This window comes from Salvelinus alpinus, chromosome 31, assembly GCF_045679555.1.
Source record: "Salvelinus alpinus chromosome 31, SLU_Salpinus.1, whole genome shotgun sequence".
Lineage (NCBI taxonomy): Eukaryota > Metazoa > Chordata > Actinopteri > Salmoniformes > Salmonidae > Salvelinus > Salvelinus alpinus.
Genome location: NC_092116.1, coordinates 21,095,464 through 21,113,556, shown reverse-complemented (window position 1 = coordinate 21,113,556; position 18,093 = coordinate 21,095,464). Strand labels below are relative to the sequence as shown.

Sequence of the window (18,093 nt, the reverse complement as noted above, 5' to 3'; positions counted from 1 at the left end):
GTGGTTCTGAACTACCCTCTCCTGGACTGGAAAGGTTACAGGCATAGAGAGGCTAGCGGAGTGGTAGTAATATATAAAGTAAACTATGTACAACTGTAAAGTGGTTAATTAATTTTAAAATATATTAAATCTACATGTTTCCTTATTTCAGATTGTTAACATACTATAGAACGGTCTGTTCAAGATACAAGTATGTGGTGGAGTTCGATGTGTTTTTCTCCAATTTATGCTTTGGCCACAAAATACGAGTGTAGCACTGAGTAAGTAGCCGATCTATACTAACTGTTTTATAGAGGTGAGGTCCTCTAATAAATACCAAACACTATATCAACAATTTATAATATCACAGGTTCTTTACCAAAAGGGGTGGAAAGTGGAAAATAGGAAATAGAGAATAAAGTTGTAAATAAACACCCTTTTTAACTGCAGAAGCATAGTTTTAGTTCGTAGATTCAATAGAATTGTATGGTCTGCATATAAATATAACACAATCTTCAGCTCTGTCACTCGCAGAGTCATTATTAGCTTGATATAATAAGAGCATACTAACAAAGTGCATTGTTGCGGGAGGTGTGCTACAGGGAGAAGGAGAGCCGATCAGCTGAACAACACATACTTAGGATTAGGCAACCTGGTTGCCACACTGGAATTTGGACTGAAGAAACATTCACCAGTCTCATCCTCCCCAGGTACGCCAACCTGTACACGTCTAAATATATCTGCTGGCACACGGAAACACTGACATTTTAAAAGGCAAACCCCACCCCCCAACAATGAGACGCACCTGGAGGCAATCACATCCTGGTGACGCATGCCACATGAATATAGGATGAGTCAACAACATTATTTGGCTATGAGTTAGTTATATTAACTTTTAAAAGTGAGTTTTCAATGGAAAGTTACTTCAACATCACACAAATAATACTCTGCTGACACTGACAAATACCAATAGAAATGACCTCATCTGAATGCAACAATCTAATCTAGGCCTATGAAAAGGGGAGACACCTACTGTACAATATGTCAATCTGGCCTGGAGGAAAAATCTACTTTCCAGTGGCGCTGACTCACCCAATGATAAAGACTGTGAATGAGCACTCGCCGAGAATATGTACGATGCTCTCTGCCTAGGCTAGGCCTACTGTTCTCCCCATTTTGGGAGGTAAGAATTTCGATATCTAAATTTTATATGCTTTTCACTGACTGCCGCAACTCAACAATCAGCTAGGCCAATGGCCCTGTGTGTATATGCATGTAAATTATGTGAAAGTGAAACGTGCAGCTTCAGATGACAGGAAAACATTTTAACATATAGGCTACTTGTCTTAGTTTTACCCAAGTGCTGTATTATATAATAATTTCCATGTCCATACCTGCCTGGTCAATAAATGCGATCTTGTAAATGTTATCACTGAATTTTCTACAGGCATTCTCCTCCTGATTTACTGCTAGTAAATAGTTCACATTTGCACATTCGGTTAGTTGAGGGGTTCTTTGAAGAACCATTAACGACTAAAAAAGTTACAGCTGTGCCATATAGATTGCAAAATAGTTGGGAATAGATTTTCGATGTACCGATTCCGTGGCACATGATTTATGAACTGATACACAAAACAACTCCATAGTCAATCAATCAATAATATAAAATTACTTTTAGCAAAAAAATGTGTCTTTGATTTACAATCTGTAGAAACTATAAGAATAAAAAGGTTCAGAACCTTTGTGAAATGTCACAGCACAGTAAAAAATAAACTTGTGTAAATATTTGTATGAACATAACAAGATTCAACAACTGAGACATAAACTGAACAAATTCCACAGACATGTGACTAGCAGAAATAGAATAATGTGTCCCTGAACAAAGGGGGAGTCAAAATCAAAATTAACAGTCAGTATCTGGTGTGGCCACCAGCTGCATTAAGTACTGCAGTGCATCTTCTCCTCATGGACTGCACCAGATTTGCCAGGTCTTGCTGTGAGATGTTACCCCACTCTTCCACCAAGGCACCTGCAAGTTCCTAGACATTTCTGGGGGGAATGGCCCTAGCCCTCACCCTCCGATCCAACAGGTCCCAGACGTGCTCAATGGGATTGAGATCCGGGCTCTTCGCTGACCATGGCAGAACACTGACATTCCTGTCTTGCATGAAATCATGCACAGAATGAGCAGTATGGCTGGTGGCATTGTCATGCTGGTGGGTCATTTCAGGATGAGCCTGCAGAAAGGGTACAACATGAGGGAGGGCGATGTCTTCCCTGTAAAACACAGCGTTGAGATTGCCTGCAATGACAACAAGCTCAGTCCGATGATGCTGTGACACACCGCCCCAGACCATGATGGACCTTCCATCTCCAAATCGATCCAGCTCAAGAGTACGTGTAACGCTCATTCCTTCGTCGATAAACGCGAATCCGACCATCACCCCTGGTGAGACAAAACCGCGACTCAGAGCACATTTGGCCAGTCCTGTCTGGTCCAGCGACGTTTGGTTTGTGCCCATAGGCGACGTCTTTGCCGGTGACGTCTGGTGAGGACCTGCCTTATGTAACAGAATAACTTTAGTCCATCCCCTCGCCCCGACCCGGGCTCGAACCAGGGACCCTCTGCACACATCAACAACAGTCACCCACGAAGCATCGTTACCCATCGCTCCACAAAAGCCACGGCCCTTGCAGAGCAAGGGGAACCACTACTTCAAGGTCTCAAAGCGAGTGACGTCACCGATTGAAACGCTATTAGCGCACACCACCGCTAACTAGCCAGCCATTTCACATCGGTTACACTCACCCCCCTTTCGACCTCCTTCTTTTCCGCAGCAACCAGTGATCCGGGTCAACAGCATCAATATAACAGTATAAATTTAGTCCGTCGCCCCGACCTGGGCGAGAACCAGGGACCCTCTGCACACATCAACAACAGTCACCCACGAAGCATCGTTACCCATCGCTCCACAAAAGCCGCGGCCCTTGCACAGCAAGGGGAACCACTACTTCAAGGTCTCAAAGCGAGTGACGTCACCGATTGAAACGCTATTAGCGCGCACCACCGCTAACTAGCTAGCCATTTCACATCGGTTACACTTACAACAGGCTTACAAGACCTCAGTCCAGCCTCTCTCAGCCTATTGCGGACAGTCTGAGCACTGATGGAGGGATTGTGCATTCCTGGTCTAACTCGGGCAGTTGTTGTTGCCATCCTGTACTTGTCCCGCAGGTGTGATGTTCGGATGTACCGATCCTGTGCGGGTGTTGTTACACGTGATCTGCCACTGCGAGGACGATCAGCTGTCCGTCCTGTCTCCTTGTAGCGCTGTCTTAGGCATCTCACAGTACGGACGTTGCAATTTATTGCCCTGGCCACATCTGCAGTCCTCATGCCTCCTTGCAGCATGCCTAAGGCACGTTCACACAGATGAGCGAGAACCCTGGGCATCTTCCTTTTGGTATTTTTCAGAGTCAGTAGAAAGGCCTCTTTAGTGTCCTTAGTTTTCATAACTGACCTTAATTGCTGTTAGTGTCTTAACAACCGTTCCACAGGTGCATGTTCATTAATTATTTATGGTTCATTGAACAAGCATGGGAAACAGTGTTTAAACCTTTTACAATGAAGATCTGTGAAGTTATTTGGATTTTTATGAATTATCTTTGAAAGACAGGGTCCTGAAAAGGGGACTTTTGTTTTTTTGCTGAGTTTATATGGCAAATAGAAACTTGATGGTCTTCAGAGGTGGATGGGAGGGGTTGAGGGTAGCTGAAGGATGGGATAAAACAAACAAAATTGTCACATTCCTTACCTTATTTTCCTTTGTTTAACGTTGTTTAGTTGGTCAGGACGTGAGCTGGGTGGGTAGTCTATGTTATGTGTTTCTATGTTGGGTTCAATGTGTTGCCTGATATGGTTCTCAATTAGGGGCAGGTGTTTGACGTTTCCTCTGATTGAGAACCATATTAAGGTAGGCTGTTCACACCGTTTGTTTGTGGGTGATTGTCTTCCGTGTCTGTGTATGTACCACAAGGGACTGTTTCGTTTGTCTAGTCTTTACCTGTTCGTGCATTCTTCGTTTTATGTAAGTTCTCATGTTCAGGTCGGTCTACGTCGTTTTGTTATTTTGTAATTTCTCAAGTGTGTTACGCGTTCGTCTTGTTTCAATAAATCATTGTCTTCATACAACGCTGCGTTTTGGTCCGATCCCTGCTCCTCCTCAGACGAGGAGAACATTTGTTACACAAAATATAACAATTGTAAAATACACTGCTCAAAAAAATAAAGGGAACACTTAAACAACACAATGTAACTCCAAGTCAATCACACTTCTGTGAAATCAAACTGTCCACTTAGGAAGCAACACTGATTGACAATAAATTTCACATGCTGTTGTGCAAATGGAATAGACAAAAGGTGGAAATTATAGGCAATTAGCAAGACACCCCCAAAAAAGGAGTGATTCTGCAGGTGGTGACCACAGACCACTTCTCAGTTCCTATGCTTCCTGGCTGATGTTTTGGTCACTTTTGAATGCTGGCGGTGCTCTCACTCTAGTGGTAGCATGAGACGGAGTCTACAACCCACACAAGTGGCTCAGGTAGTGCAGTTCATCCAGGATGGCACATCAATGCGAGCTGTGGCAAAAAGGTTTGCTGTGTCTGTCAGCGTAGTGTCCAGAGCATGGAGGCGCTACCAGGAGACAGGCCAGTACATCAGGAGACGTGGAGGAGGCCGTAGGAGGGCAACAACCCAGCAGCAGGACCGCTACCTCCACCTTTGTGCAAGGAGGTGCACTGCCAGAGCCCTGCAAAATGACCTCCAGCAGGAGCAGTGTACATTGTGTCCGTAAAATGTATATAGAATGTATAAACTGTAGAAGCCTAAATATTGTTGTCCTCCAATTAGGGGAGTGGTGGTAGGGTTAGGGGAAAATAATAAAGGAAAATATATTTACCCCCAAAATTAATGGGGGACTGGAAATTATGCAGACAATTACATTAATGGAAGCCACCATTTATTTATCTGTAATATTATAGCTAATCAACCCCCCCAAAAAATATACAACTTTGTACAATGCACACTTTTATTTCCTTAAAAATTAATAGTTACTCAATACAGTATTGTAACACAATATCAATAATTTTTACATTGTTCATTACATACATTAATAAAGTGGTATCTACTCCAACTTCTGGATTTGCATAGCTTTTGAGGAACTCATGCTCAACATACCTTGAAAAAATACAACATGAACAGGAATGACACATTCTCTAAAGGGTGGCCCCCCAAAAAAGATACATCTTAAAGCCACACCCCTACTAAGCCACGCCTCCAGTCCAGGCTTCCCCCAGGAACAAGTTGCTACATTGAACCATTGAAAGCAGGGGTGTCGAACTCATTCAATGGAGGCCCTAGTGTCTGTAGGCTTTAGTTTTTTCCTTTCAATTAAGCCCTAGGCAACCAGGTGTTGGGAATTCCAATCAAATTGTATTTGTCACATGTGCCAAATACAACAGCTGTAGACCTTACCGTGAAATGCTTACTTACAAGCCCTTAACCAACAATGCAGATTTAAGAAAATAAAAGTTAAGAAAATATTTACTAAATAAACTAAAGTAAAAAAAAGTAACACAATAAAATAACAATAATGAGGCTATATACAGGGGGTACCGGTACCGAGTCAATGTGCAGGGGTAGAGGTTATAGTCAAGGTAATTTAGGCAATACTGTATGTACATGTAGGTAGGGATAAAGTGACTATTCATAGATAATAAACAGCCAGTAGCAGCAGCGTAGAAAAAAGAAGGTGGGGGTCAATGCAAATAGTCCGGGTAGCCATATGATGAATTGTTCAGCAGTCTTTAGGCTGGGTTTCTGCACAGCACTTTGAGATATCAGCTGATGTAAGAAGGGCTTTATAAATACATTTGATTTGACCTTCTTCTCAAGCTTCGACTTCCTACTGTAGGCCCATGGCAATATGTCAAAATATAATCGCAGTTAAAACAAAAGAGAAAAGGAGACAAAGAAAAAAACTCTTATACAGATGAAGTCGGAAGTTTACATATACTTAGGTTGGAGTCATTAAAACTCGTTTTTCAACCACTCCACAAATTTCTTGTTAACAAACTATAGTTTTGGCAAGTCGGTTAGGACATCTACTTTGTGCATGACACAAGTAATCCTTCCAACAATTGTTTACGGACAGATTATTTCACATATAATTCACTGTATCACAATTCCAGTGGGTCATAAGTTGACATACACTAAGTTGACTGTGCCGTTAAACAGCTTGGAATTTTCCAGAAAATGAAGTCATGGCTTTAGAAGCTTCTGATAGGCTAATTGACATAATTTGAGTCAATTGGAGGTGTACCTGTGGATGTATTTCAAGACCTACCTTCAAACTCAGTGGCTCTTTGCTTGACATCATGGGAAAATCAGACGAAATCAGCCAAGACCTCAGAAAAAAAATTGTGGACCTCAAAAAGTCTGGTTCATCCTTGGGAGCAATTTCCAAACGCCTGAAGGTACCACGTTCATCTGTACAAACAATAGTACTCAAGTATAAACACCATGGGACCACGCAGCCGTCATACCGCTCAGGAAGGAGACGCGTTCTGTCTCCTAGAGATGAACCTACTTTGGTGCGAAAAGCGCAAATCAGTCCCAGAACAACAGCAAAGGACTGTGTGAAGATGCTGGAGGAAACAGGTACAAAAGTATCTATATCCACAGTAAAACGAGTCCTATATCGACATAACCTGAAAGGCCGCTCGGCAAGGAAGAAGCCACTGCTCCAAAACCGCCATAAAAAAGCCAGACTACGGTTTGCAACTGCACATGGAGACAGAGATCGTACTTTTTGGAGAAATGTCCTCTGGTCTGATGAAACAAAAATAGAACTGTTTGGACATAATGACCATCATTATTTTTGGAGGAAAAAGGGGGAGGCTTGCAAGCCGAAGAATACCATCCCAACCATGAAGCACGGGGGTGGCAGCATCATGTTGTGGGGGTTCTTTTCTGCAGGAGGCACTGATGCACTTCACAAAATAGATGGCATCATGAGCAAGGAAAATGATGTGGGTATATTGAAGCAACGTCTCAAGACATCCATCAGGAACTTAAAGCTTGGTCGCAATTGGGTCTTACAAATGGACAATGACCCCAAGCATACTTCCAAAGTTGTGGCAAAATGGCTTAAGGACAACAAAGTCAAGGTATTGGAGTGGCCATCACAAAGCCCTGAAAATTAGTGGGCAGAAATGAAAAAGTGTGTGCGAGCAAGGAAGCCTACAAACCAGACTCAGTTACACCAACTCTGTCAGGAGGAATGGGCCAAAATTCACCCAACTTATTGTGGGAAGCTTGTGGAAGGCTACCCGAAACGTTTGACCCAAGTTAAACTATTTAAAGGCAATGCTACCAAATACTAATTGAGTGTATGTAAACTTCTGACCCACTGGGAATGTGATGAAAGAAATAAAAACTGAAATAAATCATTCTCTCTACTATTATTCTGACATTTTACATTCTTAAAATAAAGTGGTGATCCTAACTGACCTAAGACAGGGCATTTTTACTTGGATTAAATGTCAGGAATTGTGAAAAACTGAGTTTAAATGTATTTGGCTAAGGTATATGTAAACTTCCGACTTCAACTGTATATATCATGGTCGCATTACAATATGTCAAAATAGTAACAGTTAACAGTTGTAGCTACATTGTAGTATCACCTATGCTTAATGTACATGTAAGTCACAAGGGACAGAACTTAGGGTTGTTTAGTCATTGATTTTATATTTTAAAAAGTGAAATATTACAAAAAAGTATTTAGAAATAAAAAATATTGCACAAACTTTGATTTTCTTAAACTTTTCTTGACATGTTCTAAACATGACTATTTGTAGTAATCACCAAAAACATGTTGAATGAGATTTCATTGGTATGACATACACTTTTACAATTTTAAATATACTTCAACTGTTTAATTACTCCTATCATTTCTAGAAAATAATTATGTAATGCATGTGTTAGTTTTTGGATTGACCAAATATGCAACAAACAGTCAACAACCATAATGTTTAACACACATGAATTATTACTTAAGAAAAAAAACAATACAAATATTATAATACAACAAAAACATAATTGTAATTATAGAAATACCACACTTAAAAATTGACAGAGTAAATAACTAAAAATATAACTCTAATTTAATGTAAGTTCTCAATAATACTTCTCAAACATGTCATGACCATAATTTAATGTTAGTGAACAATAATATTTAATCAAACATAATTACTGTAATTTACAACATGAAAATTATTAAACATATTATCAAATATACTGTATTTACAACATGCTTTACCCTAAACATAAGCACTCACTCGATAGCGTGAGAACGTCAGGACTGGATGTACACATACGGGCATAACCACGTGACACATAAAATAGGTCATCAATCACTTTAGACGGTTTGTGTTCAGCTGTATTCTCTCTGATATATCAAATTGAAATATGCATGCTTTACAGAAAATACATTACTGCAAATTAAAATAAATGTTAAGAACATTTACTCTCTGTGTCCAATGATTGGGTCATATTTTATTGCTTTGATGTAATAATAATGTCAATGAAGTCAAAAAGTAAAGAACACATGTGTCCATAATCCTAATCCCTAATCATCTATAAATCTTTGCTAGGTAAAGCCCCGCCTTATCTCAGCTCACTGGTCACCATAGCAGCACCCACCCATAGCACGTGCCCCAGCAGGTATATTTCACTGGTCACCCCCAATGCCTATTCCTACTTTGGCCACCTTTCCTTTCAGTTCTCTGCTGCCAATGACTGGAATGAATTACAAAAATTACTGAAGCTGGAGACTCATATCTCCCTCACTAGCTTTAAGCATCAGCTGTCAGAGCAGCTCAGAGATCACTGCACCTGTACATAGCCCATCTGTAAATAGCCCACCCAACTACCTCAACCCCATATTGTTATTTACTTATTTATTTTTGCTCCTTTGCACCCCAGTATCTCTACTTGCACATTCATCTTCTGCACATCTATCACTCCAGTGTTTCATTGCTAAATTGTAATTACTTCGCCACTGCCCTAATCTTACCTCGTTTGCACACACTGTATATAGATTTTTTCCCTATTGCGTTATTGACTGTACGTTTGTTTATTCCATGTGTAACTCTGTGTTGTTGTTTGTGTCGCACTGCTTTGCTTTATCTTGGCCAGGTCGCAGTTGTAAATGAGAACTTGTTCTCAACTGGCCTACCTGGTTAAATAAAGGTGAAATAAAATTTAAAAAATTAAAAAAATAATCCAGGTGTGTGATCCATAAACCTATGGATGGTCATGGCCCAGAAAAAAGATATAATCATTTTCTAGTGCTGTTGCGGTGACTATATTACCGCCACTGGCTGTCATGAGTCATGAACGCAGTAAAATTCCATGTGACCTTTGAGTCATGGTAATCTCCCTTTTTTGTGCAGTCTGGTAGTACACAACTCGCTAACGGCCATCAGATCGCTCTATTGTCCCTCTAACCACTCTGACATCAATGCAAATGCAATCGAAAATCACATTTTAAAAATCATCAAAACAGTATGTGCTTTTAAAACTCATCTCACTGTGATTGTTAGGTTAGATTACTTGTTAGATATTACTGCATGGTCGGAACTAGAAGCACAAGCATTTCGCTACACTCGCATTAACATCTGCTAACCATGTGTATGTAACAAATAAAATGTGATTTGATTTATCAGTTTGAAGAAAGAGGTTCAACGACAGGTTGAAACTGAGTGGAAAACATGAACATGGATGTCGTTTCAAAGCCTAACACAATGAAATGGACAGCCCTAAGGTGATGATTCATTCAAAAACACACATATTAGTGCTTATGCATACACAACATTCATATATATGAGGCCAAGCCCGAAAAAAACCCTGCATTTAAATAATGATTGTGCCATTATACAACACATAGCCTACCACATAGTATACATGTCAGAAAAACAATAAAAACAATAAAAAACTGATTTAAGATGTCTTTGGTACATAATTGGTCTATCCTATACAAATTCAGTGAGCCAACAATTATAGATCATTTGTACTTGATTTTGAATAGCCTAGTAATAGGGCTTTTGTTTTATAACTAATAGGCTGGCACATTACCTTTAGCTACAGACTATCTCACCACCGTGCATTTCCATCTCTCCTTCATTCCTTATTGGAGCGCGCTGAGAGAGGCTGTCAACAGTTTAATGAATTATCTTTCATTGTTAAAACATGGTACTATCAATTTTCCGAACAGAATGAACTTGGTTGGCCAAATTAAGCACTTGTTAGCTACAGGAACAGGGTTGGAGAGCCCATAGCATACAGAGTTTGGGCGGAATATCACCTGTCGCGCAGCTCGACTGTTTAGTGGTTGATGTGTGGGGTGAAATAACCGAGTAGCCTGTCTCATGAGTTAAAAAAATAAAATAAAAACCTTTGGGAAAGCGGCTTCTATTCGCTATTCGAGTGCATACTGATGACGTACTATTTCCCCCCCGCCTCTGTTCCTGCCCATTTGATAATGGCCCATTCTAAATCAAAGTTAATTTTGACATATTATTATGGGCAAGATTAAACTGAGGGTGAAAAAAAGAATACAAAATAAAAATATGATCACTTGATGAGAGAACAGCTTGTGCAGCCACAGGCAAGGACCGGAGCCGCAAGTTTTTTTGCGACTTTCTCAAATCATCAATGGCCAATAGTCGCATCATGCAACCCATATGCTTTGATTTTTAAGGTTTGTACAATATAACTCTTTAGGACCTGTTTCAAATGATCACTTTTTTTCTCAACATAGCCACTTCATATGCGCACTCGCTCCAGAATATGACAAATATCATATCTATTTTATTCGGCTAAGTTCAATTATATTAATCTTAATATAAAATCATATGTTCTAAAATATTGAAACGGGATTCAAGCATATCTTGTCGGCTAAATGAACAAGCCTACAGCCTATGGTATGGCGCATAGCCAGATGGAGCATATAGCCAGATAACATTCTGTTTTTCTGCAATACATTTTCTTCATATCATAATGTTTATATAGACCTTCCTAAAATAGATAATAGGACTTAAACTTTTTAAATGTAGATGTTCCAAAAGTGCACATCAGTGGCTTGTATGCAGCTGGTATGAGTGGAGGCATCCAAATGCTAAACATGTTTATGTTAATTAATGGTACATTTCAGTGAGACCAGCAGTCTTTTGCATGACAATAACCGACTGACAACATTTCATGACTGCCACAGCCCTATGTGCTACCGTATCCCTAGATTTTTACAAAACTATGAAATATATATATATATATATTTGGACAAGCAGCTACATATATTGGACAAGCAGCTATTGTACACTAGGAGTGCCGCCTCTGGGTGAGCATTTTCCTCCGCTTATGGCTGAGTACAGCTCACTGAGTGGGGCGGCAGGTAGCCCAGTGGTTAGAGTGTTGGGCAAGTAACCGAAAGGTTGCAAGATCGAATCCCCGAACTGACAAGGTAAAAATCTGTCGTTAACCCACTGTTCCTAGGCCGTCTTTGAAAATAAGAATTTGTTCTTAACTGACTTGCCTAGTTAAATAAAGGTAAAAAATATATATAATAATAATATCTCATCTACTTAGAGTTACTGTACCTTAGCAGAAGGTGTCCTGCTTGGTCATGAAGACGTGTTGCTTCATGGTAGACAGCACTGGCTGCTTTCTCTGCTGCCTCCTGTACTGTCTCTGCCTCCTCTGCTGCAGTAGCTCCTACTATCCCTCCTCCTACTGCTCCTGCTGTTGCGGCCATCCCAACGACAACTCCTGCAGCTATGCCTACCCCTGCACCTATTTTTGAATTCACTCCCATGGTCGCCCCATTCTTTGCTGCAAGTACTGCCTTTGTCACGACTGCTGGCCCTAATGTCATTGAAGCTTCCATCTGACGTTTGACTAAATTAACCAGTGGTTTTGTAGCGAATGGAAGTGGGATCCCTATCCCCATTGCAACCCCAAGTAGAGCTCCTACCACTGCACCTGTTGCTATCCCCGACAATTTGATCAGGAGTTTCCTCCTCGCTCTTTCCTTGGCTTGTTTTCTCATCTCTTCCTCTGACATCTGGCCTTTTAACTCCTTCCTAAGACTCTCTATCTCTGCTTGTATTAATCTCTCTGCCTCTTGGAGCATCTCGTTGGTGTAGAACCCTCCTCCGTTATCTCTCACCATCTTCTCTATGGTGTTGAGTAACTCTGCTACTTGGTACTGGTTGCTGTACCGACCCTGCTGATTGGTGTTCCAGTATTTGTTGTCGATCACGTGACAGCGGCCTCCACATTTCTCCACAAGCTTGTTCAGTTCAGCATTCTGTTGGACAAACTTCTCAATGGTCAAACCATTGAGCTGGTCACCATGAGTGAAGAGGACTGTGGCATATTTGAAGGCCTCTGGTGAAAAATAAGTCTCGATTTTCGCCACGGCTTCGTTCTCGTGGACTGTGTACCGTTCAACTTTCAGTACAATGAGAAAGGCATGTGGTCCTGGAGCACACTCTGTTATGCATTTACCTATTTTATGTTTCAGCTCCTCTTCAGGGATGTCAGTGTCAAAGAATCCAGGTGTGTCAATCACGGTGATGTTTCTGCCTTTGATGTTCTTGGTATGAGCTTCACATATCTGTGTTGCGGAGGTGGAGGAACTGTCTGAGAGGAACACATCATCTTGTCCGAAGATGGTGTTTCCAGCACTGCTTTTACCTCCTCCGGTTTTCCCCAGCAGCACAATCCTGATGTCTATAGGGAGGGTTCAGAATTATAACTTAAAATTCAAAAGGCACTCGCACATCTGAGCAATCTTTGTTGCAGGTGCAAAGCAACAGTTGAACAAGATGAAGGAAAAAGGAAACCGTACACTGCTCTTGATAGTATCACTGATATTTAATAAGCTTATGTATCGGCCTCACGCTTTTTGCACTGACGAAGACCGTGAGGCCGATACGTAAGCTTATTAAATATCAGTGATACTATCAAGAGCAGTGTGCGGTTTCCTTTTTCCTTCATAATTATAACTTGAAATGGATCAATCATATACTAATAATGTATTTGATTTAAAGGTGGGGGTGAAGTGTTGTAATTCACCTTGCTCTGGTCGAGTGCCTAATACGAACCCTCTGAGAAGCAAAGCATTCTGGGCAGTCTGAAAAGCCTGTAGATTAGAACAAACAATACAACTGCAATGAAGGACTATAACTGTTAATATTGAAAAAAATCTGTAATTATGGATGTATGGAAGTATTATAAAATAGCTGGCTGAAACATATTGAAGTTAAAGGATTTTTTCCCAACGCACTGAGTGAGACCTTCTTCAAAAGTCTCTGCTCACCTTGGTAGAATCTCTGTCATTGGGATGGACGACAATGCGGACAAGGAAAGGGGTTCTGCTCGCTCGGTTCTGCTCATACCTACGGATCTCTTCTAGCAGAACCTGTGTTACCACGTTGTCAGGGAACTGGAGAACCACACCAGTTCCAACTACAGGGAAGGCAACAGAACGGAAGCCCCGGTTCTCACAAGACGTCAGAATTTTCCTCACACCCTGCCTCAGAGCCTGAGAGAGGACCAAGGGTTAATGGAGGTTCAAAGGTCACAACACACACACACACACACACACACACACGCACACTCACACTCACACACCTGTACTGCTGGTCCTTGGGGGTTGTTGTCCCAGTGTGCACATCTGAGGAAGAAGACACGGCCAGAGCTGAGACCAGACAGTCTCTCCACCAGGACGTTGTCACCAGGTGCAGTCCGTCCCCCTGATTTCCTCAGAAATGCTGTCATCAGCGCCGGTCCAGCTGCCTCAGACAAGACATTACCAACACGGGAGGAGAGAGGGTCACTACCAACCATGGGGGACACCAGGGCATCCACCTTCAGAGAGATAGAGACAGAAAGACGGACGGACAGAGAGCGAGACAAAGAAAAAAGAAAAGAAAGAGAAAGGGAACATTGGGTCAGTATGAAGTCAACATAATTCACAGAATGTTGAATCAAGGCTGTGGCCATGTCAGTGTGTCTCTCTCACCTGCTGTTTCTCTATGGTTCCCTGGATGATCTCCACCTGGACACAGACCTCTGGAGCGGCTGGTCCCCTGGCGGAGGCAGCAGTGGTGTCTCTCTGAGGAGCATGTGTAGTGGTAGTGGTGGTGCTGGACTCTACCTCCCACCCAGAAAACTCCCTCTTCCCCTGTAACAGCCTATCACAGGCCTCCTGCATGGCTCTCACTGCCTCTCCACTCATATCAATCAGAGTGACCTTGGTAAGGATGCGCTGTTCCCTCCCAAAGTCCCTCACTGCAGAGACTATGGCCTCAGAGCACACCTTCAGAGGAACACCGAATATCCCCGAGCTGATGCAGGGCATGGCCAAGGTCTGGAGTTCCATGGTCTCTGCCAGATCCAGAGCTGCCTTTACTGTCTTCTCCAGCAGAGGACGCTCATTCCCACCTACGCTGCCCCCTACTGGTCCCACTGCGTGCAGCAGCATCTTACAAGGCAGATTCCCTCCTGTAGTCTCTACCACTGTACCTGTGGGTACTCTCCCTATCTGCCTAACCAGATCTCTGCTGGCCTGCTGTACCTCAGGCCCCCCCGCTCGGCTCAGAGCTGCAGCCACGCCCACAGCATGATCCAGGTCCTCATTGGCTGCATTTACCAGGGCGTCCGCCCGTTCCTTGGTGATGTCACCTTGACGCACCACTACCTGCACTCCCAGCCGGAGGCGATAGCTGGTGGCTGCGACCGTCTCCTCCTGTATTGATCCGGTGCCTGCTTCGCTGACTACGCCATCCTGAATCTGTTGATGGTGTCTCACGACTCTCACACTGGACCTGTCCATCAGAAAGGCCCCAATCTCCTCCCTCAGCTCCTGAACCTCCTTCACGTGGCCCAGCAGCTGCACTCTACACCCAGGACCGTACCTGGCTACCACCCTGCATCTGCTCTGGTTCAGCTCCTTCACCTTCGTCTCAAGCTTAGACTTCAGTTCAGCCGAGAGGGCACCTTTGAGCACGTCAATCTTCTCCTCCCCAAACTCCCCCAGTAGATCTTTCTCAGCCTGGTCCAATTCCCCAGAGGAGAGGGAGAACAGATGGAGCTCTGTGTCCCCCAGCTCTACCTCCACATGGAGTCCCAACCCCAGCAGACTGCTCAGGTTCCCAGGCCTCCCATACTTCTCCCTCAGGAAGGACAGGAGGTGGAGGGACACCTCAGGCACCACACGCTCCAGCACCAGAGAGATTTTATCTGTAACCAACTGTCTGGCTGTCTGGACTTCATTTGCATAGCCGTGCAGCACCAGCTGAGCTGAGTCAAGGCATGTCACCCTCACCCCTGGAACAACCTCACCTAGATCCTTCTCTATCACTTCGCCTAGAAGACGGAGCTGGACCTGTCCCAGATGACAGGTGGTGCTGATCTTCCCCTGCTTCCCTGTGCTCAGACGATGGAGTACATGTTCTCGACCACCAGGTGGAGATGTTTCGACCGGGAGGGAGTGGTGACTCTAGATTTGGAAAACAAGTGAGTCATTGCAGGGTAATTTCACTGTGGTAAAGACAACAATATTTTATTATCTTTCTATTTATTATTGCAGTTAAACCGTACAACTACTTCTGGGATATCTGATGATTCTCCATTCTAGCGGAGTGGTATTTTTCAGTTTACTTTAACGTGGTTCTATTTAGTTAAAATGACTATTCCCTCAATATAACAAAACCATACATTTATACGTCACAAACTGGCAAACATCCAAGTGTGGGCTAACAGTGCAAATACAACAACAGTGCATTGTGGTCATGGTGATATGTGACTCTGTATTGTTGTGTCTGTTTAGTCTGGCCTCACCTCCTGACTGCTGACTGGGGAGCTTGTTGTGGGTGGAGTCTCCAGGCTGTCTCTCAGAGTGAGGGAGAGAGGTCCCCCAGGCAACACCAACACATGATTAGGTTTCTGAAGTACCCTCTCCTGGACTGGAAGAGATACAGACTCATAATGAGTTGTTGTTGTCATGTAGTACTAGTAATAACAATACAAACAATAATAATAAGTTGTACTATTTGTTAAGCCTTTTGCATTCACTCCAGGACTTGAAGAGTTTAAGGCTACATAGGCTGGAGGAGTTGTGCTATAATCTATTAAGTAATATACTGTATGTGTATGTATATCTATCTATAAAGTTATTAAATCATCTTAAACGTTATTAAAACAACAAGTTTCTTACTTTTTAGATTGATAAAGTACTGTAGAATGAATCAATATAATGAAAAGCCAAAGTAATGCATTTGCGCCTGTCTGCATAAGCGTAGCCTGGCTATGGGAAAGTGAAACTTAAGACTATACCATATTTATTTGTTGTATATGTCTGAAAAACATTCAGATTCAACAAATCCTACTACAAAGTTTAAATATTGTTGTTTTACCCAAGTGTAGCCCTATTCAAATAATACATATTAAACAAGTAGAATAACATATTGAAAAACAAACTTATGAACCGGCTTTGGCAAGACTAGGTTACATGGTGGAAATACACTCCATATTCAATCACTTGGCCTAAACATTTTCATACCTGTCTGGTCAATAAATGCGATCTTGTAGACTTTGTCACCAACTGATTCTACTGGTCCACAAATTCCGCCACCAGATTTGCGACGAACTTCAAAGTACTTTTTTATCTTATTTTTCTGTGACGTGTCCAGAGTCTGGCACTCGAAGAAAACAGGGTATTTGAAAACTTCCATATTATAAAGTAGCCTGGCTAATATTTTGTCGTTGACCCTAATAGAAAGAGCAAATCAGTCGATCGAGGAGAATAAGTAGACTACACTGCATGCACGCATTGACGCCTATCTTTTGATCATATTTGCTTGAACTTTAGATATGGTCCGCCCTGGCCTTGAGGTGGCCCAAAAATAGACGTATATTATTGGTCCAGATTTTGTACGTCCAGATCATCCCCAAATCCGTGGATTTACGGCACTCTTGAGGGGATTCGATTAATATGTCCCGGGCGCCCAGGTCGGAGTGTTTTGCAGCGGGTGCAAGTAGATTGTCCATACGGAAATTGTTAGGATTGTAAGAAAAGCGATGCGTGAAACATGAAACGTAACCGTTAAATTACATCTGTAAACGTACAAACCCTATGTTACGACTATGAATGAACATTTACACGTTAAATTCTTACTTTAGGTCTACCTTTACTCGTTTACAGATCTTTTTTATATGTACAAACTTTTGTCAGTAATGTGGCATCTGCAAAGGACATGAACCAAAAGTAGCTGGTCGAAGTTAGATAGTAACTCGAGCCCAGACGTGAGTGTTGCATTGCAACTTCCGGTTTCAGTTCTCCCCCCAAAAATGTCAAGGGCTGCGCAAAAAAGTCCAAGTACCCATGACTGCAGTGTGCAGTTCGGCTGGCTCAATGTGGGCGTAGTCAAACATCGGGCCGGGCTCAATGTGGGCGGAATCAGACGTTTGACCCCACCCGCCGTTTTTTTTTTTTGTCCATCTGAGGTTTGACAGTCACACACTGAATACAAACACACACGTTTGTGCAAGGCACACGTTGAATACAAACATATTTCATTTTTGAAGACCTTAAGAAATATGATGTAAAGTGGTACCAGCACATGTGTTGTCACACTTTTTGCTTCATGCTATATTTGAGACAAGCTACTGATATTGTTGCAGTGAACAACAGACTTGTTATGTATGTCATGTACTGTTAAAATTGTGTTGATAAATGTTACAACTTTGTAATTATATTATTTAATTGAGCATATATATATATATACACAGTTACTACCTATCCTGATTTATAATGCTATTTACTTTCCTCATGAGAATGGAGACAAACTATACCATATAGACATAGTGACAAGCTGAATGTGCTTTGTACATTAAGTTATACCAGCTCCAGTAAAGAGATCAGAGACTTGGGTGACTTCTACGTCATCTTTACTAAACAACACAATTAACAATTGAAACAATTAACA

General features: G+C 42.1%; 2 protein-coding genes across 2 annotated transcripts in view; one reads left to right on the top strand and one right to left on the bottom strand.

Moving 5' to 3' along the window:
• Positions 1 to 18,093, top strand: part of LOC139561406 (protein mono-ADP-ribosyltransferase PARP14-like) — a 64,112-nt gene that overhangs the window by 31,984 nt on the left and 14,035 nt on the right. The gene's annotated exons all lie outside the window — the stretch shown is intronic.
• On the bottom strand, positions 5,052 to 17,392 carry LOC139561408 (uncharacterized). The gene is made up of 7 exons (XM_071378472.1): positions 16,668 to 17,392; positions 15,947 to 16,071; positions 14,127 to 15,605; positions 13,736 to 13,972; positions 13,422 to 13,646; positions 13,178 to 13,244; positions 5,052 to 12,832 (listed from the first exon to the last, which is right to left on the bottom strand). Exons 1-7 carry the CDS (start codon positions 16,837 to 16,839, stop codon positions 11,679 to 11,681), a joined length of 3,459 nt encoding a protein of 1,152 aa, XP_071234573.1. The 5' UTR covers positions 16,840 to 17,392; the 3' UTR covers positions 5,052 to 11,678.